This window comes from Heliangelus exortis, chromosome 7, assembly GCF_036169615.1.
Source record: "Heliangelus exortis chromosome 7, bHelExo1.hap1, whole genome shotgun sequence".
Taxonomy (NCBI): domain Eukaryota; kingdom Metazoa; phylum Chordata; class Aves; order Apodiformes; family Trochilidae; genus Heliangelus; species Heliangelus exortis.
In genome coordinates, this window is record NC_092428.1 from 4,711,348 (window position 1) to 4,733,272 (window position 21,925).

Genomic DNA, 21,925 nt, shown 5'->3' on the forward strand with positions numbered 1-21,925 from the left:
AAATATAAATACCTATTTAATTTATTATTTTTTTAAAATCATCCTTTTACAATGCTCGAACAGATCTGCTGTAACATATTGGCACTAAAACCTGGTTCTTAGGGTCCTTGGAACTGCATCGTTTTTCCCTGGCATCCCAGCCCTCTGCCTGCAACGTTCCTGGGAGGCTGGGAAGCCGCACGCTGCGGTTCGGCACCGGATCAGAGGAACTGTTCCAGCGTGTGGCATCCATGCTGTGCTGTCTGGCTCACTTTCTCACCCTCCCACCCACCCACCCCTTCCCACCCCTCCCCACGCTTGGGCCCATTTGCCTTTTCAGTGGCTGAGATAAGATGTCAATGAGAGGGGAGGGAGGGCTCCCAGAGCTGCCGGAGGAATTGATTCTTGTCTGCCTCTCCCAGCAGTCTGTCTGCGCAGCAGCACATGAGAGGCTTTTGCACAATACCCCCACTAATGCCCGAGTCAGCAGCTTCAAAGGGAAGAACAGCATTCAAAAAAAAAAAAAAAAAAAAAAAAAGGAAGAAAGAAAATAAAAAAATAAAAGGCAGTCCTGCAAGCCACGGAGAGCGCGCGCGGATCGGAGCTAAATTTGGAAAGCTAAAGCTTGTTTCATGCAAGATTATTGGAATTATTTGGGTTTCCAAACGCATGCTCACACACATTGGATGTATTGCTGGCCAGCTTTGCCATGTGACTCAGCTGGATCCAAATGCAGTTGTTATTTATAGATGGGAAGAGCAGTGATGGCATTATCTTACACTGCTCCAGGCCTGAAATCACAGCACTTGAGTGCAGGGAATGGGAGGGGGGGGGGCAGGTGCCCTCTGTGAGAATTTAGGTGGGCTGCTCTTCTGTAAATGTCCATAGGATGAGACAGTCAAGTAATTCTCTTACCCAGTTCTTCTGTATTTTCAGACAGAGAAAAGAAAGGTCTTGAAAAATGAGTAATTTTTCCTGCCTTTTTTTTCCCTGGATGCATGTAAAAAGCAATTAGCAATATTCAGGTTTGTTTTGGTTTTTTTTTTAGCTCTCCCCTATTCCACAGATAACCTATTTCTACCTGTGTTAAGCCACAAACATTCCCCTGAAGACAAGGAAACAGCAATTTCTAATCTGGCTAAAGCTAATGTTCATCCTTAGGTTTTTAAGTAACACCATCTCGTGTTTGAAACCACTGGGTGGTTGTAGCTCAGCTGATGGAACCGAGGTGTGTAGCACTGAGCTGGAGCTGTGTTTTCAGCTCCTGCCTGTGCAAACAGCTGCCTGATTTCCCCCTCTGCAGAGAGCAGAGCTTTGGTGCTGGAGCCAGACTCAGCCCCAGCAGGGAATTCATCTAGCTGGGGGGAAAAACACAAAACAAAAAGCAAATAAATGCTTGGAAGGAGAAAAGGGGAAAAAAAAGCCCAAAATAACGGCATAACACAGGCAAAAAAACCCACAACAAAGAGACCAGCAAGAAGCCAGTCAGATCAGATGGTTGGTCAGGTTCACAGGGTGGTCATGCAAGGAGATGCTGGGAGGGTACCAGCCCCAGCAGGACATGGGCACAGACAGCAGGAGACAGGGCTACCTGAAGGCAGTGCTGCTGCTGGATGTTTTGGATCTTTGACCCTAAAGATCAGGGTTAGGTTATTTGGATATTTCTTATTTTTACTGTGTTTTGGATGTGGGCCCTGATCATAATGGAGCAGAGATCATAGAATAATTTGGGTTGTAAAATTCTAAAGGTCACCTAGTCCAACCCCCCTGCAGTATAGAATCAGAGAGGGTTTGCTAGTTTTAATTTGTTGGTGACAAATAAAATGAATGCAGTCCACATTGTGTCTTTAGGGGTATCAGTGGCTTAAGAAGAGCATGTGTGGCTTGCAAAGTCTGCTCCTTTAATACAGCCACGTTTTAGGTAAGAAATGCCTGTTAGCCCAATGAACACAGCTAGAAGAAATTAACTTTGAGGGTAGAGAAGCCCTTTTCTTGCTGACATTGGTTATCAAGTTCCCAGTGCAGCTTGGGAACAATTATTTGACATTTATCTCTGGTATGTCAATTAAATTGGTCAGTTCTCAAGAAAAGGTGGTTCCTACCAGAGCAGGTAAGGAGAAGATGACAAGGTTTGTGGGATTGGTGGGACACAAAGGGGAAAAGTAATGACTTTTCTTGGAAACCAACACATCCTCTGGGTGGTGAGGTGAGAAAGGTCCCTGCCTTGAAATTGCAGTGCAGACACACACAGGTCTGTTCTGTGTTGTTTGAACTTTAAAACTCCTGTAGGTTGTTTCCCTGGTGTCCTAAACTCTTTTCATGTTCAGCACGTAAAAATTATTTTATACTTAGTTGTCATTTTCCTTCACAATGAAAAATAAGAAGTAAGGATAGGGTCAGAGTGCTCGTAGCTTAGTTCTGTTCAAGTACAGAGTTTGTATTGTGTGAAAAATGGGCCTGCCCCCCCATCTTTCAAAAATAACAATTTTTCTTTTCCTTCAGCACTTAAAAAAAAGTTGGCAAAGGTTCTACTATAATAATTGTACAAAAATAATAAAAATTCTGAGGACACCTGGTAAAACATTCTTCTCCCATAAGAATGTAAAATAATGTAAAATTAAAGCAAAGAGCCAGACTGCAGAACCAAGAAGCAAAAGTTCCAAAAATAGCTTTTGGTCCTTCTCACAAGTTCTGGCTGTGCAGTTTTAACTTTGGAAACACGTTTCTGCTATAAAATTTAGTTGTGTGGGGTTTGTAAATTTTTTTTTCCTCCTTGAAAAGCCTCTCCAGATGTTTTACAGTTGTTGTTTGAGAGAGACTGTGGGCACAGAGCAGTGTAACCCCTTGATGTGGTGGTTGTGGTTTTTCCTTGCCAAGAGAGGAAGGTGCATGATCCTCTCTGTTCTGGGACTCGTCCTGCCACAAATGATGTGACCTTAAGCACATCACCTGCTCTTAGGTTCTTTTATCTTTAAAGCTTAGCCAGCAAACCATGTAGCTGTCTGGCCACTTGAGTAGTCTCTGCAGGAATTCCCTACTCTGTAACTGAGATGTTAAATTTTTTTTACAATTCTTGTCTTTTTGGAATAATTAGAAAGACAATCCAGATTTAAATCTCCTTCTGATGCAAGCTGTTTGATTGAAATCCCAGTGTTCACAACAATAGGATAATTAGATGATAAATTATTTCCAGAAGTCATCTCTGCCTGTGCCCCATTGCCTGAAGAATCTCTAATGCCATTCTTTCTGGATGTTTATCTGACCTTGGCACCTCCATTCATGGTAATTCCTTAGCTTCTTACCACTTCGGGTACATAGGAGCATTAGGATGCTCCTAATACCTGTGTCTTTTCCATGTTCTTGTATGTTATAATTTGGTGTTTCTACTGTGGAGATGGATAATGTTTTGTTCCTTAATAAGTTGGAATACTGCTGTCAGTCTTCCCTCTTCTATAAAAAAAGATCACCAGACTAAAACATCAAAAACCCTACTCCATGCAGTCTTTTTTTTTTTTTTTTTTTTTTGCAGGTTATATTGATAGTTTTTTTCCTAATCATTCTGATGGTTTTTCTCTCCCTTCTTGTGACTCTTCATTGTGGTGGAGCTCAGCCTCTTCAGTAATTCCTCTCTTCAGAGATGATTCTCACCTTGTTGTTGGCAAGTGTCATACTTTGTGCTCGTCCCTATTGGATGTAGTGTCAGATATTTCTCCAGCTCTTCCAGATTATTTCAACACCAAATTTCTGTAGTGAGCTCATGTTTCTTTCCAGCTTGTGCCATCTGTAAATTGACCCAAAACATATTTTAGCCCTTTTTCCATCTGCATCATGGATATCTCTAAGTGAAGCACACAGTAACTTCAGACCCAGAACAAACTCCTGCAAAAACCCATCAAATGATGCTTGTTTCTGTTGCTGACCATTGGTTTAAGAGGACAGTGAGCTTCAGTTTCCACCTTAACTTTGTGTTCAGCTAGACCTTATTTCTATTTGTAGGACTGTCTTGAAAAGCAGCACTGAAGCCTCACTAAAATGAAAGGAATCCATGCTCAAGGACCCTTGGTGTAAAGAAAGTCCAGAAGTGTGGTGTGTTTTGTTCCTGACAAATCCATTTGGGCTGTTACTTATTTTTGCTTTTTTCTCTTGGTCCTTTTGAATAGTTTGAGTTGTTTTTTTCCCATTTGGGAACTGGACCTCAGCTTCTACACTTATTCCTTCTCCTTGTTTGAAGATTTGTTGGAAGCCACTAGATTTTTCCCTTCTTCAGACCTTTATCATCATACAGAGAGCGTGTGGGTTCCCAGTGTTAAAATTCTGGTTAAATGCCTCTGGTATTTTGTTTTCTAACACTTTTGGTTGTTAGTGGTCTCCTTAGCTCAGGAGCTGTTTACAGGAGCAATCGGAGGGCTCAGGATGGATTAAGTGAAACTGAGCCTCTTGCTTCCAGTTCACCAGTTTGAGTCTAGCCCAGGATGGGTCCAAGTGAGTCACTTCCATCTTTCAGATGCCTGCATTATGTGTGAAATGTCTTGATGACTACAACTGGCATGAAAAAATAAAAGTGTGCAGCAGCAATGAAAGCCACTGTTGTCTGAAACCAAAGCAGTGAAACCAACAGTTGGATGAGTAAGAAAACCAGCAGTCTGATGCTATTGGAGTGCATTTCCTTTGGAAAACTGTGCCCAAGATTCACTTGCTGGTGGCCTTTCACAAGCTTTGTCTCTCTTTACAAAGGGGGCTGTTTTCAGATGTAGCAACGTGGATACCTCTCAGCCTAAATGAGATGCTTACATATTTTATCTGGAAATGCCCAGAGTGTTTTGTGCTTGCCAAATTGAGCCATTGTTACTGTGTTCTGTAATGTATTCCTTCCAAGTTCATGTAGGGAATCTGGTAAAATGCTCTGCCAAGTTTTGGCAAGTGTAGAAGGAGACTGGGGAATCCCATTTCTACTGAAGTCATGGGATAAGGAGGGATAGCAGTATTCAGATGTGGCTCTCCAGCATGTACTATTCCAACTGGCAAGAGCTTTGGGGGAAGCTTATATATATATATATGTATACATATATATGTCTCTTGAGAAGTATTTGTGAATATCTGAAGCTAAACTTTAAGCTGGACTTGTATTCAAGGCCACACTTCTACATAATGTCCCTCTCATGCAGCAGCCTTAAATTTATGTGCTAGATAAGTCTCAGATTTGCAGAATAAAACCTGTTAATTAATTTGATACATTCCGTTTAATTAGATGTTCCCTGTGTAATCAGTTTTGCTAGGAACCTGCCTGGTGTTTGGTTTTTTAATGATAATCCATAACTACCTTACAGATCCTCCTGGCACAAAGCTGGGGGTTTCTGCAGGATACAGCTGTAGCTTCAGTAATGAAGGAGGCACTGATGACAAAGGTTGTTACTTGGATGTTAGTGGTAGAAACCTGTAACATACCCTGTTTCACCGTGTGGAACTGTGGCTTTTGCCTTGGTTCCTGTGGCAAGGGTTGAGCCAGCCTCCTGCTTTCCTCTCTTGGGGAATGCAGTCAGTGGGATTAGGAGTTTTTAAACCTGTGTGCATTTATTGGGAGGTGGTACCCAAGATGCCATTTGCTCTCTTTGCCACTCTACTAGTGGAGCCATTTTGTGTTGGTACTTTTAATTTCAGAGAAAATCAGTCAGCTTAATCCAACTCATTCGCTTCAGGTAACATCCCTGCTTTTGCCTGATGGAGAATGAGAAGCACAGGTCTCAACTACTCCAAAAAAAAAAGCAGCCAGCTGGGGATGAGGTGGGAACAAATATCTGGGAGAAGACCTTGGCTCTGGGCATCTCCTGGCAGCCAGAGACTGTGTGGGGTCTGGGAAGGAGGAGGAACTGGACTCCCTGGGAAGGAAGGGCTGAGGGTTCATCTTGAACAGCCAGACTGCTGAGAAATGGCAACTTGTGCTCTGTAATCAGCATTATCTCCACTCCTTTTGTGCTCTGAGGCAGACACAGAGCAGAAGCTTGGGAAATGACAGGGGAAGGGCTCCTCTGTGACAGGGGCAGGACACGTGGAGGGGCCTTGAAGGAACTGAAGAGGAGGGACAAGCACACAGACTCTGGATCTTATCTAAGGGATACTTAGATCCTCTTTTCTTTTGTGGTCTTGCATTTATTTCTGACTGCCCAAGGGGTTAGCCAGCCATTCCCAAGCTCTACCTGACTGAGGAGGACAGCTGCAGGAAAATCAACCCTTGAAACACTTTCCCCACCACCACCACCCCCCTTCTCTCTTATTTCCCAGCTCTTGAAAAAGCAAAATGGCTTTTTAAACAGAAGGAAAAAAATCCGATTTACTGCTTCCCAAAATTGTGGACTAAGACTCCATCCTCTTAATGCAATTTAAGCTATTTTTCTAATACTACAGCACGCTGAGCATAAGGTAGTTAACATTCAAAATATATTTTTCCAAACTATACAGTCTCAAATTTTCTGTGTAAAAAGAAAAAATATATGTATATGTAGAATATTAATATAATACATATATATTTATATACATAAAGTGCCTATCATATTGATAAACGTTCTTTGGAACCACTCTTAAATAGCCAAGACAATAGTTATTTCCACTGCTTCCCTTCCCACTCCATCAAATTACCTCACTGGATAATTTATAAAAACTGTATTTAGATTAAAGTCTATACAGAGGAGGATAGAAAGCCCTCGGGAGTGCTCTATTTCACTTATCTGGAATTCTCCATGTAAAAACTATGAATTTGTTTCTAAGAGCAACATAAAATTAATGGATATGATCCTCCAAAAAACGCTGTATTTTTTAACTTGCTCTGTAAATACCTTTTCAGCCAAATGCATTTCCTTCTGAGACACTAACCCAAACCAGCCAGACGGTGCTGAGCAGATAGTTCTCTGAATCCAACTCCTCCTTTTTTCCTAATATTTTCATTGCAGTGAGTAAGAATTACGGCTCTGCCAGCCTGCCTATTGAACTATCTGCTGCAGCTTAACTGCAGCAAGGAAGCAGTAATCCTATTGTGCTCCTCCAGCAGTCTCCCGGGAAGCAGAAGGCATTGAAATTACTGAGCTGCTGTCCTATCCCCTCCTCACCTGTCTTTGTGGCTGTAAATACAGTGTTTGCCTGTAAATAACAGTTTGCTGCACCTTTAAGCACCTTCCCTAACAAGAGGCGGTGATTTACCGAGGTGATAAGCTGTAACTAATACTAGGGTATCATAATAGGTAAATAGATTAGCACTGTGCTTCTCTGTATTTTACTTTCTAGGGAGCTCATTCACTGGGAGATGCTTACCCTGGCACTTTGCACCTCACTGACTTCACAGTTACAGAACTGCAGCTCCAGGCTGGATGCAGCTCAACCGACCCATGGCGTAGAATCATAGAATCATAGAATCCTAGGGGTTGGAAGGGACCTCGAAAGATCATCTAGTCCAACCCCCCCTGCCAGAGCAGGGCCCCCTAGAGTACATCGCCTAGGAACGTGTCCTTTGAATGTCTCCAGTGAAGGAGACTCCACAACCCCCCTGGGCAGCCTGTTCCAGGGCTCCGTCACCCTTACAGTAAAAAAATTTTTTCTGATATTCAACTTGAACCTCCTATGCTCCAATTTACACCCATTACCCCTTGTCCTATCACTGGTCACCACTGAGAAAAGCCTAACTCCATCTCCCTGACACTCACCCCTTACATATTTGAAAACATTGATGAGGTCACCCCTCAGTCTCCTTTTCTCCAAACTAAAGAGACCCAGCTCCCTCAGCCTTTCCTCATAAGGGAGATGTTCCACTCCCTTAATCATCCATCGCTTTGCCTCTTTTCCTGTCCCCTTCCCTGGCCCAAAAGGGCTTGTGACAGGCTGCACCAATGTTCAGTGCTGTGGCTATAAAATAGCCTTTGAGCTGTGTCATCAGCATCTGGCCTGTCACTTGGAGGCATCATTTGTCCTCCAGAAGTGAGAAGCGGTGCGGGCAGCCTGGTGTCATCCTTTGCTTCCCTTCTCGGGTTTTTCCTACCCAAGGGAAGGGTGGGTGCTTCCCAGGAGCAGTTCTGTGGGTGCTGGGTGTGCGTGGCTCTGAGGGCTGGGCAGCACAGGCCTTTGTTTCCATGCTGCCCATGGTTTTCAGCACAGAAGGAAGGGGGTTTGGGGGAAAGGAGCGGTACCCGGTCCTAATAATTGTGTCACAAATCTTGTGATGTTTGTCACATCTTTGAAGACCCGGCTCCTGGAGGTGTGGGGATTAAATAACAATTGCTTCCTTTCTTTTTCAAGCAAGGCTTAGCTTGGTGGTTGCAGAGAAATACTTGAGATGTGACTCAGGCTAAAAGGGAAAAAAAAATCTGATCTTTGCCTTCCAGCCCTCTGTCCTCTCCTTGTCCCCAATCTCCCAGTGTGGATACACTGCAATGTCTTACTGTATTTTCAATAAAAGTGTTTGAAACTATTGGAGGCATCCAGAAGGACATAAAGTGTGACCAGCTCTGGGTGTGGGAAAGTATTTATTAATATTCTGAGGAGGGGTTGGTCACATTCTGTGCTGAGACACACTCTGGAAATGTTTGGTTGTCTTCAGAGAAAGGAGAATCAAAAATGGGACTGGGTAGCAGCAAGCTGAGTATCTCTTAAGGGTTTTGGGTTTTTTTCTCTCACTTCCTTAGGGAAACCCCTGGGGCTACTCATGATGGAAATTTCTCTTATTTTTAAATCTTTCTGGGTTTCTCTGTTTGGCAAATGTGCAAGCTGAGGCTACTCACTTCTGTTTTGGTTTCCTAAGGCTGTCGTTGTTAGCAAATCAGTATTGATTGATTCCTATGGAACGGCATCAACACTTAAAGGAAACTGCAATCCCAATAAGAATAATGCAGGTTTTGCAAAGAGAGAAAAGTAGGTCAAATATTGCACCAGTCATCACAGGGAATGTCCCTTTAAGCCAAAAAAAAAAAAAAAAAAAATGTGTGAATACACTTAAACTGTCGGCACATCATTTAATTGCCATTATTATGCATCTTTTGGCATGAGCTGGCAGAGCCCTCTGTGGCTGAAGAGGGGTTGAAAACATGAGTTCTGGTGTATAGTAGCCAGGTTATATTTTACTACTGAACTACGTGTGTGTGTGGGGGGTGGCAGTGGTGGGGGAAATGCCTGTTTCAGGATTTTTCCTTTCCCCCCCCTTGCAAGAGTTGACTTGAACTTAAGCAGAAAAGCCACATGATTCTGTGCAAGGGATGTTGCAGCAATGCAGCACAGGAACAGGGCTTAAATCTGATCATTAAAGTGCCGCAGCAAGAGAGACAGCGTGGATGGTCCATCTGCAAAATCTGTGCTCCTGTTGGAGGAGGAGGAGGGGTGGAAGGGGGGGAGAAAAAAGCAGCTGCTTGGCTGTGCTGGGAGAGGGAGAGACTGACTGTTGGCACCATCTGTAGCTGTCCTTTGTGCTTGCTGCTTTATCTGTTCATTATAGGATGGGACTGAATTTCTCGTGCTTTGAGTGTAAATGAGTTGAGATGCGCCTAATCCTGTCAGCATAAAAAGCAGTAACTAAGTACACTAAAGATGAATAGTGTAATCTGTAAATTCATTTGGAGTTTGTTTCATCTTGCTTGAATAGCTCAGGAAGTGATGTTCTCCAGAAACCAGCTGTACCAGATGTGTGTGTGAGGGGGGTATGTATTAATCTTAGAGAGCAGAGCAGTGGAGGTGAATGGGGCAGGGCAGAGGGGAGGCTGCCCCAGCATTTCCAGCAGACTGTTGCAGAGGCTTCTTGCTCTTCTGCTGAGCAAGATAAGAAGGGGTCTGGAAGCTCCTAAGGCAGCTACAAACAGCTCTGTTTTCATTCTGTGCACAAACACAGAGGCAGGGAAGAGAGCGATTATTATACATGGTACATGAGTTGGAATGTCCCCGGGGAGGAAAGGTTAAACCTCTGCGTAATGAGTGCTGTGATAGGGATGAGTAAATTTGTTGTGTTTTATACCTGCATTCTCTTAGTTTCTGAAACCACCAGTCCTCTCCAGATGACTTGTAAAATGAAATGGTTCAGCTTATCTTGAGGACCTCTTTGTTCTTTTGGTGCTTTTACATTTCCCCTTTATAACCGTGTGTTGAATATTGGTAATAATAATTAACGACAACTCATTAAAATCTTATCTTCACCTCACCAAAGCAATGTTATCTCATTGACATATTATTTTCCAGGAGTCACTCTGCTTTTTTTTCCAAGAGGGTCTGGCTTTTGTTTGCAGATTCATGCCCTCAGCCCCACTGGGTTGATGCTTTTTATCCTATTTGTCAAGTGCATGTAGGTGTGCAGAAGGAGCAGCTCCCTCCTCCCATCAAAGCCTCATTTAAGATGGATGCTTCCCATGGGAATTAACCCTGTGGAAGTGCTCAGCACCCACTGTCATTCTGCAAGGGCTGGGTGGAGGGTTCACTTTATCTGTGTTTCTCAGAGCTCAAGTGGCTGTGGTGTGGGGGAAGAAACCCCACCAGGCAGGGGTTGGGATCTGCGGGGATTTGGTTCTCCAGGAGGCTGGAAAAGGGGAATGGGGAGGGGGGAAGGGCTCTTGGCACGTTAGTAAGGATATGCCAGGGATAAAAGGTGAGTATAATTTGATCAAATGCTTGTTGACAGATTCCTTGGCTAATAGAGAAGCAGCTCAGACTGACACTCATTGCTGGAACATTTCAGGGAGCTCGAGGGAATGCTTTCTGGAGGCTACATGTGAGGCTGACAGTTTCCCAGTGACCATATTTAGTTACATAAAGAAGCAGTGTCCCCTTTTTGTCACAGCAGAGCTCTGAAATGCCTCCCTAAACGCTGCTCTTGACCTTCTGCTTGATAAAGGCGATGAAATTACTGCCTCTCCTTTGTCCAAATGTGTGATTAATTCACAGGAATGGCCTGAGATTTAAGTGTTTTTCTCCTGTGGCTGTTAAATTGAGAAACTCCAATTGTTTCTCCTCCTGAAAAATTATATTTGTGGGTGTTCTTGAGCATATCAGCTTCCTTTTCTTTTCCCCTGGGAATACTACTTTACAGGCACTGTCTTTGGAAGTTGTTCTACTAAATATGTGTTAATAGTACCTGTGAGTAGCTACTAGAAAAAAAGGGGGGGGTTACCCTGAAAAGATAGTTTGCAACTGATGATGGTTATGTTGCTGTTAGAAATGAAAAGCCTCAATTTTTGAGAATTCTGCACTTGTCTCATTTAAACCAGCAAGGCTAAAATGACCTGTAGAGCTGTCCTACTGCAAAACCACTGTGGCTCTTTAGGGTTTGAGAAGTCTTCAGGTGCTCACCTCCTTGTGCCATCTGTTGATTTGTGTTCAGGTCATGACAGCCCAAGAAAGCACTTAGTTAAAAATTAAATACAAAGCATTTTTGTGGTCCGAGGGTTTTGTAAACTGTGTTCTAAAGAAGGAAAAACCCCAAGTTCTTCCAATTGAGAATGTTTCTCCAACTGCAGAATTTTATTCTGCACTTAGTTCCGCTGAAGCTCTTCACCCTGTCATACCTTGGTGACTTTTTACCTGAGCCACTTAAGAGTCTGGAATGAAATATGCAGGTTTGAGGCTCCCTTGGGTGTTGCTGGGGGCTTCAAGTGGGGTGTCTTGGCTGGGTGCACTCTCAAGATTTCACTCACAGTCACTTTCTGGAGCTCTGCTTACTGCAGAGTGGTGGTTGTGAGAGCCTGGACTCTTCTGAGTGTGGGTGCATAAAGGAGGGGCCACGTTTTCAGAGATAATGATCCCTTTCATGTCTTCAGAGGGAGTTGCAAGCTTTCCATCCCTTTAGGAAATCTCTGCATCTTCATAGTTCATAAGTGTGATGTTCCTCTAAGCACGGAATTACCCTAATTGATCAAAAGATTAGACACATAATGAAAATACAGATTATGGGGTTGTGCTGGGTCAGATATAGATTTCAGGGCCTAACTTTGTATCCATGCATCAGTGTGGCCATATTCTCCTGTTTATCTATTCAAGGCTGGTAGCTGCTAGCAGTTTTGGAAATGAATTCCTGCACATGGGTTCCTCTTTATGCCTATCCAATTAAGCTTTTGCACAAAAATAGCCAAACAGAAGAGAGATCTTGTTCTTTGCTCCTCTCTCTAATGATGCCTTTGTTACATCTCCATCAGTGTGCAGTGAATTCTTCTGCATCTTTTTTCGCTCGTAACAGTTATCCCATGTCCTTGTGCTTCATCCCTCCTTCATCTCTGTGCCCCTCAGCTCAGACAAGTTCTCTCATGCCTCCTGGTCTGTGCAAAATGTTTGTAAGTTGTGTGAAAACACGGTAACAGCAGCGTGGGGCAATTACCCACTCGGTTTGATCGGGTAATAATTCGAGGGTTGGTTCGTAGATGAGCTTTTCCCTCCTGGGGTTTGTCTGTTGGGATTGTGACTCCTGTTACCATAGCTTGCACCTTCACAGGGCCGTGGCAGTTCTTCACTCGTGCACTCACTGTCCTTGTGTTCTCTTTGCACAGCTCTGCTCTCGTCCTGGTGTGAGGAGCTGGGACGGCTCCTGCTGCTGCGCCACCAGAAGAGCCGACAGAACGATCCTCCCGGGAAGCTCCCCATGCAACCCCCCATGAACTCTATGAGCTCCATGAAACCCACCCTCTCTCACAGGTGAGTCTCAGGAGGAATGGCAGGCTGTACAGGTGTGTACCACTTGACACAGCTGATAATTGCAATGCTTGTTTTACCACTGACAGGGGTAGCTGCGCTGTTCCGTGCACCGAGCAGCACTGCAGGCAGCAAGGGGTCTGCAATTACAGCAAGGACTAAATAAACTCAGGTCTTGTCTTTGTTAGGGCCTGGTGCCTCATGAAGTGATGCTTTTGGCTTGAAATCTGTGCTCGGATCAAATGCTTCCAACTTCAAGTTGTGGCTTGGAGAGAAACTTCTAGGTGTCTCTCACATGATGTTGCTATGGTGTAATCTAAATACAACTGTCTTGTCTTGAGGTTGGAAGCATTTCCCTGACATTCTGTTTTGTAAGTTGCCATAGAAATGTTTTGTATATCAAGCAATTATGTAGTGAGTGTAGCCAGAGATGTGAGAATGTCCTATACCACCTTATAGGAGGCGAGGCTCACAGAGCACTTATGTTGTTTTAGAGAAATTGTGAGCACTAAAGGACACCCCAGAAGAAGCTGGAGATGTGTAGCCCTTGATTACCAAGTTACATGGAGGAACAGTACTTGAATGTCTTGTGTGGAGAGCCTAGGTCAAGGCAAAAGCTGAAGGGTAAGCATAGACAGGATTGAACATTCATGTTGCTGCAAGTTTTTTCCAAGGCTTTTCCCTCATCATCACATTAAAGAAATCACAGATAGCAGAGACTGCTTTTAGTGTAGGGCACTTCAGTTAGTAATGGATTGTAAGAGTGCAAACGAGGCTGAAGTCCTTGCAACCCTGAGTAACTTGAACTTTTGTGTTGGAATGGAGTTTAGGAACATCTTTGTACAAGTGCATTTGCATGTATGAATTCAACTGGAAAAGATGTGGCTTTAGGTTGTGGCTTTTCCCTTTATTTTTGCTGTATTTATGGGAGAAAACATGCAAACACTGTGCCTTTTATTATAGCCTTTGCTAAATCCTCTTTTGTAGCATTGCTAATGTAATACCACTGACTTTTCTGAGTACCTGAACTGTGGTAGTTGTTTATAAAATAATCACAAATATGAACACACTTAAAAAAAAAAACAAACCAAAAAAACCCAAAAAAACCCAACAAAAAGCCAAGAAAGCCCAGAAAACTTTCTGTTGTAAAATAACATATTTACACTTGGGAGAAGCTTTGCAGAAACCAAGGTGAAATTAGTAGCCAGTCTGCAGAGAAGGTGTGGTGCAGGTTATATGCTCTCTCAGGTGTAGCTGTGTAGTTTTTAGGTGCCTGATTCCCATCCAGCCTTTTAGCCTCTGTTCCCCTCTAGTCTATAAAATAAGGGTGAGACCCAGTTCTGGCTCACAGGGGCTGTGTGCTATGAGGTGAGATAGGCACAACTTTTATCTTTCTGTCATGAAAAAATGAATACTTTCTTCTGCTAAACCTAAATACCTGCATTTCTGGCAATATTGGGTTCTATATTCTACTATAATCTATATTGTATTGTATTCTATATTCTAATATTCTACCTAGTTGTGGAACACCCTGCCCAGTATCAGTCCCCTTAAGTTTCTCATGAGTATTGCCCTTGAAATGCTTTCCTGAGGATACTGGGGGAGTTTCTAATTCCTGCTGTTTACCTATGAGGTGCCCCTCTAGAAACATCATTTCTGTGGCATAACTCCTTATCTTTAATAGCTCCAGCAGCCTCTTAGGGATTTAACTACCTGCATCACTGCTTCAGCCTGTGCTCTTGCCCTGGCTGTGATGTAGCCAGAGCTGTGACTGCTCAAAACCTCCCAGGTGGTACAGTAGGATGGGACATCTTGTTGCTCTCCAACTTCTTTTTTTCCTACTGGAACTGTTTATTTTAATAGATGCTTTATAATCAGTCTATAAGATAGTGGTGAAGAAGAATTGAGTGTTCTGTTTGTTTGAATTAAACCAAAGGTGAAAAGCCATTAAGTACAATCCCGGTGCTAAAGCTGTTGATGAAGCAAAATTTCTATTTGCATTGGATTACCTTTGGGTCAAAAGCTTAGCATTAAAGTTCACAGTATCTTATCTCTAATTCACAAGGTTTTTTTTGTGTGTGAATTCAAGCAAAAAAAAAAAAAAAAAAAAAGTATGCTTTGCATTTCCTACAAGAAATAAATGTAGCCAGCTACTTCAAGTTTTGTAGAAGAATTAGATAAAAAATTAGAATAGCCAAGAGGATAGTCAAGAACCTTACATATCTTAACAGAGGGAGTATAGGATATGTGTCAGTTGCTGAATATTTCTAGACAAAAAACCCCCAAACAACCCTTTCTCTGTTATCAGACTGTCTTGAGTACTACACAGAGATTTTTTTCAGCTGTTGGTGTAAACTGGCAACAGAAATACCCAAAAATCTATTCAGGGACCAGAATCCCAATGTACCTGGCACTTCAGCAGCATAGCTGCTTGGTGTCAAATCTGAAACAGGGCTCAGCTATTTAAAGTAAGTCCTGACTCAAGAATGTACCACAAGAATCTAAATCTAAGGATTCATATTGAAGGAACTGTGGGCACATCCACCTGAGGGAATTCAGGTCTGGCCTACTTTTAGGGGCAACCTTGTATTTTTGAGAAGTTCATGGAGTTGTGGAAGGAAAGTGCAGTAGAGAGATGAGGGAGGGCTTTGATAGCAATACTCTTGGTCAAATGTTCTTACAGAGGGCATAAGATGAGCAGACAAGGATGTCCACATGTGCAAATACAGGGATTGTATTGTGCAAATTTATTTCTAAATGTAGATTTTCAGTAACAATGACCAAGTGTTGTGTCTACAACAAAAATTCAGCCTAATACTTCCTTGGACTGCAAAATCCTGTATAACCACTGGAATCTCAAAGAAAAAAACCAACAACTCAGCCTTACCTTTTGTTTTGAAGTCAGTGCAGTGTAATAACAGGTAGCTCAAACTTGAATGAGAGAGTCATTGATTTTTTTAATTTGAATTTGTTTTTAGAATTTTTCACTAATTCATGTGGATAAATATCACTCCTGCTCTGAAGGTCCAACGTGAGATCTACGCTCCTTGATCCTCTGATACTTCTAATTTACATCCTACTTAAAGGATTTTGGGGGATTTAGGGAGAGACAGTACAGCCCTTTTGGATAGGAGTGAAATCTCTTGCTTTTTAGCTTGCACAGAGTAATGGAACTTCTTTGTGTTTTTCCAATCTGGTACAGTGTTTGTAATAACAGTACTCAAGGTGGCTTTTTGCTTTTAAAAGGTAAAGGTCTTTGGCAAATGGTGTCATCTAAGCACAAATTGTTGTCATGATACATCTTCCTTTGCCTTGATCAGATTCCTCCTGGCCACTTCCTTGCATTAGGTGGTGAACCTTTACACCTTTACACAATCTTTATCAGATTGAGTCTTGGCTGAATGGGTTTCCAGGGGAAAAAAAATGGGTTCCATGGGAAAGAAAATGGGTTTCCATGGGAGCTGTTGCTGCAGTTTGGAAGTGTGTTGGTGTGAGCATTTCTCAAGTTCTTACTGTCTTCTCTTTTGCTCTGAATTGTGTTCTTCTGTTTTAATTGCCACCTGTCTTGTGGCTTATGACCAAAGGGTCACTAGTACCTGTACAATCAACGTTGGTGAAAATAGGAAGGTAAAATTATTTTTATCACTGATTACTTAGTGGCAGAGATTTTGAGAAAATTAAACAGTAGATGGAATTTAATAGTAATTCAGTGGAATAGTAGGTGCTATATATATTATCATTACTGGGTTTTGTTCAGGCAGTCACCATAAATACCTTTTATACACCTACAGGGGTGTTTAGTGTTTGTATTGTTCCTTTTTTCTTACAATTTAAACTTTACCCAGAACTGAACTTTCCAAGTTGGTGGCAGCTCTTGGGACAGAATGACATTTCTGTGTCAGATTTTTTTACTGGGTGGTTAGGGCTGTATCTTACATCATTTGTTAAGAATGAGGAGTGATCAGGCTATGATATATCAGTAGAAACAGTGTCAGAGTTGCTGCCAAGGTTGCTGCCTTTTCAATTTTTGCCATCAGAGGTGGTTTTGACCAACTGTGAGAGTCACTTTACAAATGCCTGGGTGAGAGAAGTGGTTAAAGTGAAGAGTCAAGTGCAGCACAGAGACACTTTTGTGAAAATGAACACACTGTGTGTGTTGGATACATCAGTCTGAAGCTGAAGATGCTTTACATTACTGCATGTGGCTGTAGCAGATAGGAACAATCTCTGCAAAAGAATTGGAAACTCCTTAGGTGGATGATAAGATTGTTTCAGAACCTTTCCATCTTTCTGTTTGTGAAGTTGTGAAATAAAGATAATTAGGGACTGGACAGATGGTAAATCCTAATATAAGAGAATATACCCAGTAGAACAACCTATATTACTCCTGGTTCTGATATAGCAGCCTCTCTGTTTCTTCTGTCTTCCTTTCTGTAAAGAAATGTTAAAATTCACCATCAGGAGAAAATAAGGGAAAAGTTCAGAATCCAAAATTATTTCTGCACAAGTGCCATTTCTTGAACCCAAACCTAAACCACCTTCAAGATTTGTTCAGGAAAGTCCTAAGAAAGGCCCCTGATGCTCTAAGTATTGCAAAGGCAAAAACTAATTTCTCAAAAGTACTGTCCCAGGACTTGTTGGCTGATTTGTCCTCCAAGTGCAAGCAGTGATGTTAGGTTTTTAGAGCTTATACTTATGGGGAGGAGGTGTGGAAGAAAACCTTGAAAGAGCCTTGAAGCTAAAAACTAATTATTAATAATCTGTAGTTGAAAACTGATAATGCTTGTCAACCCTTAATACTATTCTATATTCATGTGGAAAAAATCTACATTTCAGTTTAGGTGAGAAACGTTTGTGGTCAGTTCTTGTGGTAACAGGAGAGATTGAGAGGCATGATCTCTGAAAACAAAATGGACAGCTTAACTTTTCAAATATATTTTCTTCATATGCTTGGTAAAAGGTAAAGGATAAGGGTATTTTCACTATGTATACAGCACTTTGCAGAGATGTGAAAATTGGGCTTCTGTATTTATTAGAGTCAAAGTGAGCACTACTGCAATAAGAATAACTGGTAGCAACACAACTACTATACTTTTGTGGGGTTTTTTCATAGTCAACATTTTTTCCTGTGAGCCTTCTATATACTAGATTAAAAAATTGGGGGGTGGTGGTGTTTTGATTTATTTATTTATTTAACTTTTTTTTAAAATTACAAAGTGTAGCTGATACTTTAAAAAAATCTGATAAAGACAAAGCAAATATTATTTAAGGTATGTCTGCTGACTGAGGCAAAAAGCTGACCATCTCAGGCTTTACCCTGTCTGTGCTGGTTTTTAACACACAGTAATTAGCACTTTTGAAAAGGCAGCTGTCATTCCAGTGTTTGGGCCATATTGAACATTGAATTCCTGAGAATGTCTAATTGATTGCAAATTACTGTTTAGTGATCATCACAAATAATATCATGCTCTTGACATCAGGGCTGCACTCAAAAGCAGATGATGTGTGCAAGTCTAGGTTATTTTCCTCTTCCAGTGTGTTGGGAAGGTTCCCTCTGTCACTTGTTCTCAATGCAACCACCTTATTTCTGATGGTGCTGGTGTCAGAAATAATTTTGCTGTGGCAACACCCCCAGTTTTGACCCATTCTGACTGTCAGCAGGAGGTGACACTGCAAGCTACACTTTGCCCAGCTCACTAAAATAATCGAGAGTCTTTTAACTGGACTGAGAGTAGCTTTGGATAAAGAACATCAGAACCAAGTCAGGAGTGTTCTTCAACCTCTGCCACCTCGGGTCCCCTCTGAGGTCCAGACACAGCAGGACTGGGGAGGGACAGGGTGGCAGCTCAGAGGGGACCCAGGCTGTAGCATCCTGCTCCTGGCAGGAGGTGACATGGCTTCTAAGCAGGGAGAGGGAGCTTTACAGGCTGGAGACATTTTCAGTGGAGTGAAAAAAATAAAATAATTTTTTTTAAAAAAGCCTGGCACAAACGATGGCAAATAACCTATCTTTTTTGTGTTCTTTTGGGATGATTTTGCAACAGAAACACAGATGTCTAAATTGTTCCTGTTAGTCGAAAACCTGGTGTTTTTCTCCATGGCTTTTCTCTACATGCATGTGTAATTCAATCACTTAAATGAAAATCTGACTCTCAGACGGATTTCCCTGTAAATAGATTAGAAATGGACCAAATTTTGATACACGATTTTGTAATTTTTTTTTTTTTTTTAATTCTTGCTATTCCTATATTCTTGGATTCTCAGTTCTCCATAGTGTTGCTATGGGAAGAAAAGGAAATAGTCGTTCCTATTTGCAGCAACCAAGTGTCTTTCTAATGGTTCCCCTAAAATAAAAGGAGTTAGAAATTCTCGCTAAAAAATCCCTGGCTGATTTTCGCTGGAGATGACAACAAAGCCTGCTCAGCAGACAGAGCACATCAACAACCTGTGCTGATGGGTTCGGTGACATTAATTAGATACTGACAGTGCCTTTAGCAGGAAGCGGTGGTTTCTTCCCTTGGAAGGGCTGTTCCAGGAAGGAGGGAATAACACACCAGCCCGGGTATCTTCTTCAATGTCCTCATCTCCACCAAAGCTTGAGAACGCGGGGAAGGTACCACAGCCTGTTCATGCTCTCCGGTCCCACTTACCACGTCAGGGGAGATAGGATGTGATGGTTTGTTTGCCCGTGTCACTGTGTCAGCAGCACCATTTCCAAACAACTTTGACAGGCGGCTCGGGGAGACAGAGGAGGCTCAGAGCTAAGCTGGATGTGCTACCCAGCGCAGCCCTCCCCTCTCCCGACAAGACATTTGGCCGAATCCCCCCCTGCCCGAATCCCCCCCTGCCCGAACCCCGCCTGCCCTGCCCGAATCCCCCAGACCCTGCCCTGCCCGGACCCCCCTTGCCCTGTCCTGGATCCCCCCTGCCCTGCCCTGTCCGAACCCCCCCCCTTCCTGGACACCCCTTACCCTCCCCTGCCCGGCTCCTCTCGGCCCCCTCATAGGGCGAGGGGCTACTTGGGGGGGCTGCCCCCCGGTCTCCGGTTCCCTCCCGGTCCCTCCCGGTCCCGCCGGTTCCAGCCCGGTCTCGCAGCCGGTGCTGCCGCCCATCCCCGGCCGCTGCTTTTGGGGGGGGAGGTTTAGGGGGCTCTGATCCCTGCTCCCCGCTCATCCCCGGAGCCCCCCAGCCCGGCTGAGTTGCGGTGCTGCTGTGTTTCCCCCCCCCCCCCCCCCCTACCTCTTTCCCTCCCTCTCTCCCTCCCCGCCTCGCCTCGGGAAGGAAGAAAAAAAAAAAAAAAAGCGTTTTTCTCGTGTTGTCGGGGGAGCGTAAATCAGCTTCACCTAAAAAATCTCGGAAGCGCGAGTCCATCAAATCTTCCTCCTTGCCGCCCGCAACACCTTTGCGTGAGTCAGACTGCAGAGCTCCCGGTGCCCTTCTCGCTGTGCGGGGCTGCTCGTGGTTTTTTCCCCCCTCCACCCCCCCCCACCCCCTGTCTCAGAGGCAAAAGCAGAAGTGGAATCTGCTCACGCTTTCAGCGGTTCCTTCCCCGGTTGTTGTAGCAGTCGCTGACCTCCAGGCACTATGAATAAACAGCAAAGCTGGGAACAAAAGGAGTCTTCTGGCTGCCATTATCTCACATTAACATAGCAGACGCGCTGCGGTGTGAACAATGCGAGTCTCATTCGCCGATAATCAGCGAGTACCCAGGCATTTGGATTACCAAGGCAACAGGCAATGGTAGAATACTGGGTGGGTGTGTTTTTTATTGTAAAGAAGCAGTCGAATATGGAAACCCAGGTATATTGATAAAGCAGAGCAGAATGAATGCCTGGTGGCAGGGGGGGGACTGAGGGCTCGGGGTTGCATTCCGACACACGTGAGATAAATAAGACATGGATGAAGCAGGTCCGTGCTGTGAGATGCAATAAAGATTAAACTGCATTTGTTGAGCTGATCATAAGATAATTTCAGCATTTTGAAAAAAGGTAACAGGTGGCATGCTAATAGCAGGGCTGTTACCGGTGGATTTTGTGGCTGTAATCTGGGCTGTAGTAACGCGTTGCATGAGCTACTTGTGTGACAATGGAACTGGGTGTGATGCTTTAATCTTTTTTTCCTTTGATCGGATGGATGCTGGAGTCCCAGCGTGGCAGACGGTGCTCTAACCCCTTCTGCTGCTTCTGAGCCTGGAGCAGGTCTCAGGAGCTTTTTTTTTTTTATTATTTATTATTTGTTTGTTTGTTTCTTACCTGCATAGCTGTGATGGGTTTGTCCATGTGGACAGAAGGAAGTTGCAGTATCTCTGTGTCTCGGCGTGCGTGGGCACACACGTGTGCGTGGACATGTATGAAATATGTAAGGTGGCAGGGCTGTGTGTGTGTGTGTGTGTGTGTGCAGGGCTGGGTGGGTGTTTGCACCTTCAGAAACTTCTGAATTAATGTAATTATCTGGCCTGATGGGTTTTTCTGGTTTCAGGGGGGAGATTCTGATGCAACTGTGACTTGCTGTGCAGGCATGGCTCTGGAACTGGAGAGACTGTGTGTAGAGTTAGGAGCCTGGCAGCAGCAGCAAGCATGGCACAGCCTGACCTGTAGCAACCCCAGGTGAATTGGGAAGGCAGTCTTCCCACCTCCTGCAGTCATAAGTCATCCACAGGCCTCTCAGGCCTTGTCAGGACTATAAATAAAAGAAGTTAAGGACTTGCAGCTTCCAGAGGTGCTTGGTATCACCTGCTGAACCACCGGCTTGGTTTTGCTCTCTCTGTGTCCATGTGAGTGGCTGTGTTGTGCATGGGTGTTTGGCTGCATGAATGGTTGTTTTAAATGTGTGAGTTGCTGCTTAAAAGAGCAGAGGCAGGGGGAGATATCCACCTGCTAGCTGCAGGTGCCACCCCAACCACTTGAGCTGATCCCTGGCTTGCTGGTGTCACCTTCTGACTGCCTCACCTGCAGCTGCTCACCTAGAAGGGGTTCAGAATGCTGCTGTGTTTCTAAATGATTTGCCAGAAAACAGCCTTCCTTCTTTTCACAGGTACTCTTAACCACTTCCAGTATTTCTCTTCAGTTTATGTTGCTCATACAGGCAACTCCAGTACTGAAACAACACCTGAGGTAATTCTTGATAAGGAAGCACTAGGTATGGATCCTCCAGGAGTTTGGAGTCAGGAGAGTCAAAGCTTTCCAGAGGGTTGGAGAACATTGTTGTTTCCCTCCCCTCTTTCCAACTAGATGAATAGGCTTGAGAAACTGTGGGGGGGATGATTTTTGGAGCCATGTATTTTCTCTGTGAGATCTGAATGTTTGGA

General features: G+C 43.6%; 1 protein-coding gene across 16 annotated transcripts in view; it reads left to right on the forward strand.

Annotated features, from left to right (window-relative positions):
• ZMIZ1 (zinc finger MIZ-type containing 1) overlaps window positions 1–21,925 on the forward strand; it is a 332,043-nt gene that overhangs the window by 267,211 nt on the left and 42,907 nt on the right. For all 16 annotated transcript variants that reach the window (XM_071748298.1, XM_071748301.1, XM_071748299.1 and 13 more), the window contains one exon: window positions 12,477–12,621. In XM_071748298.1, coding sequence (XP_071604399.1) covers window positions 12,477–12,621 — 145 coding nt within the window. The remainder of the gene's footprint in view (window positions 1–12,476; window positions 12,622–21,925) is intronic.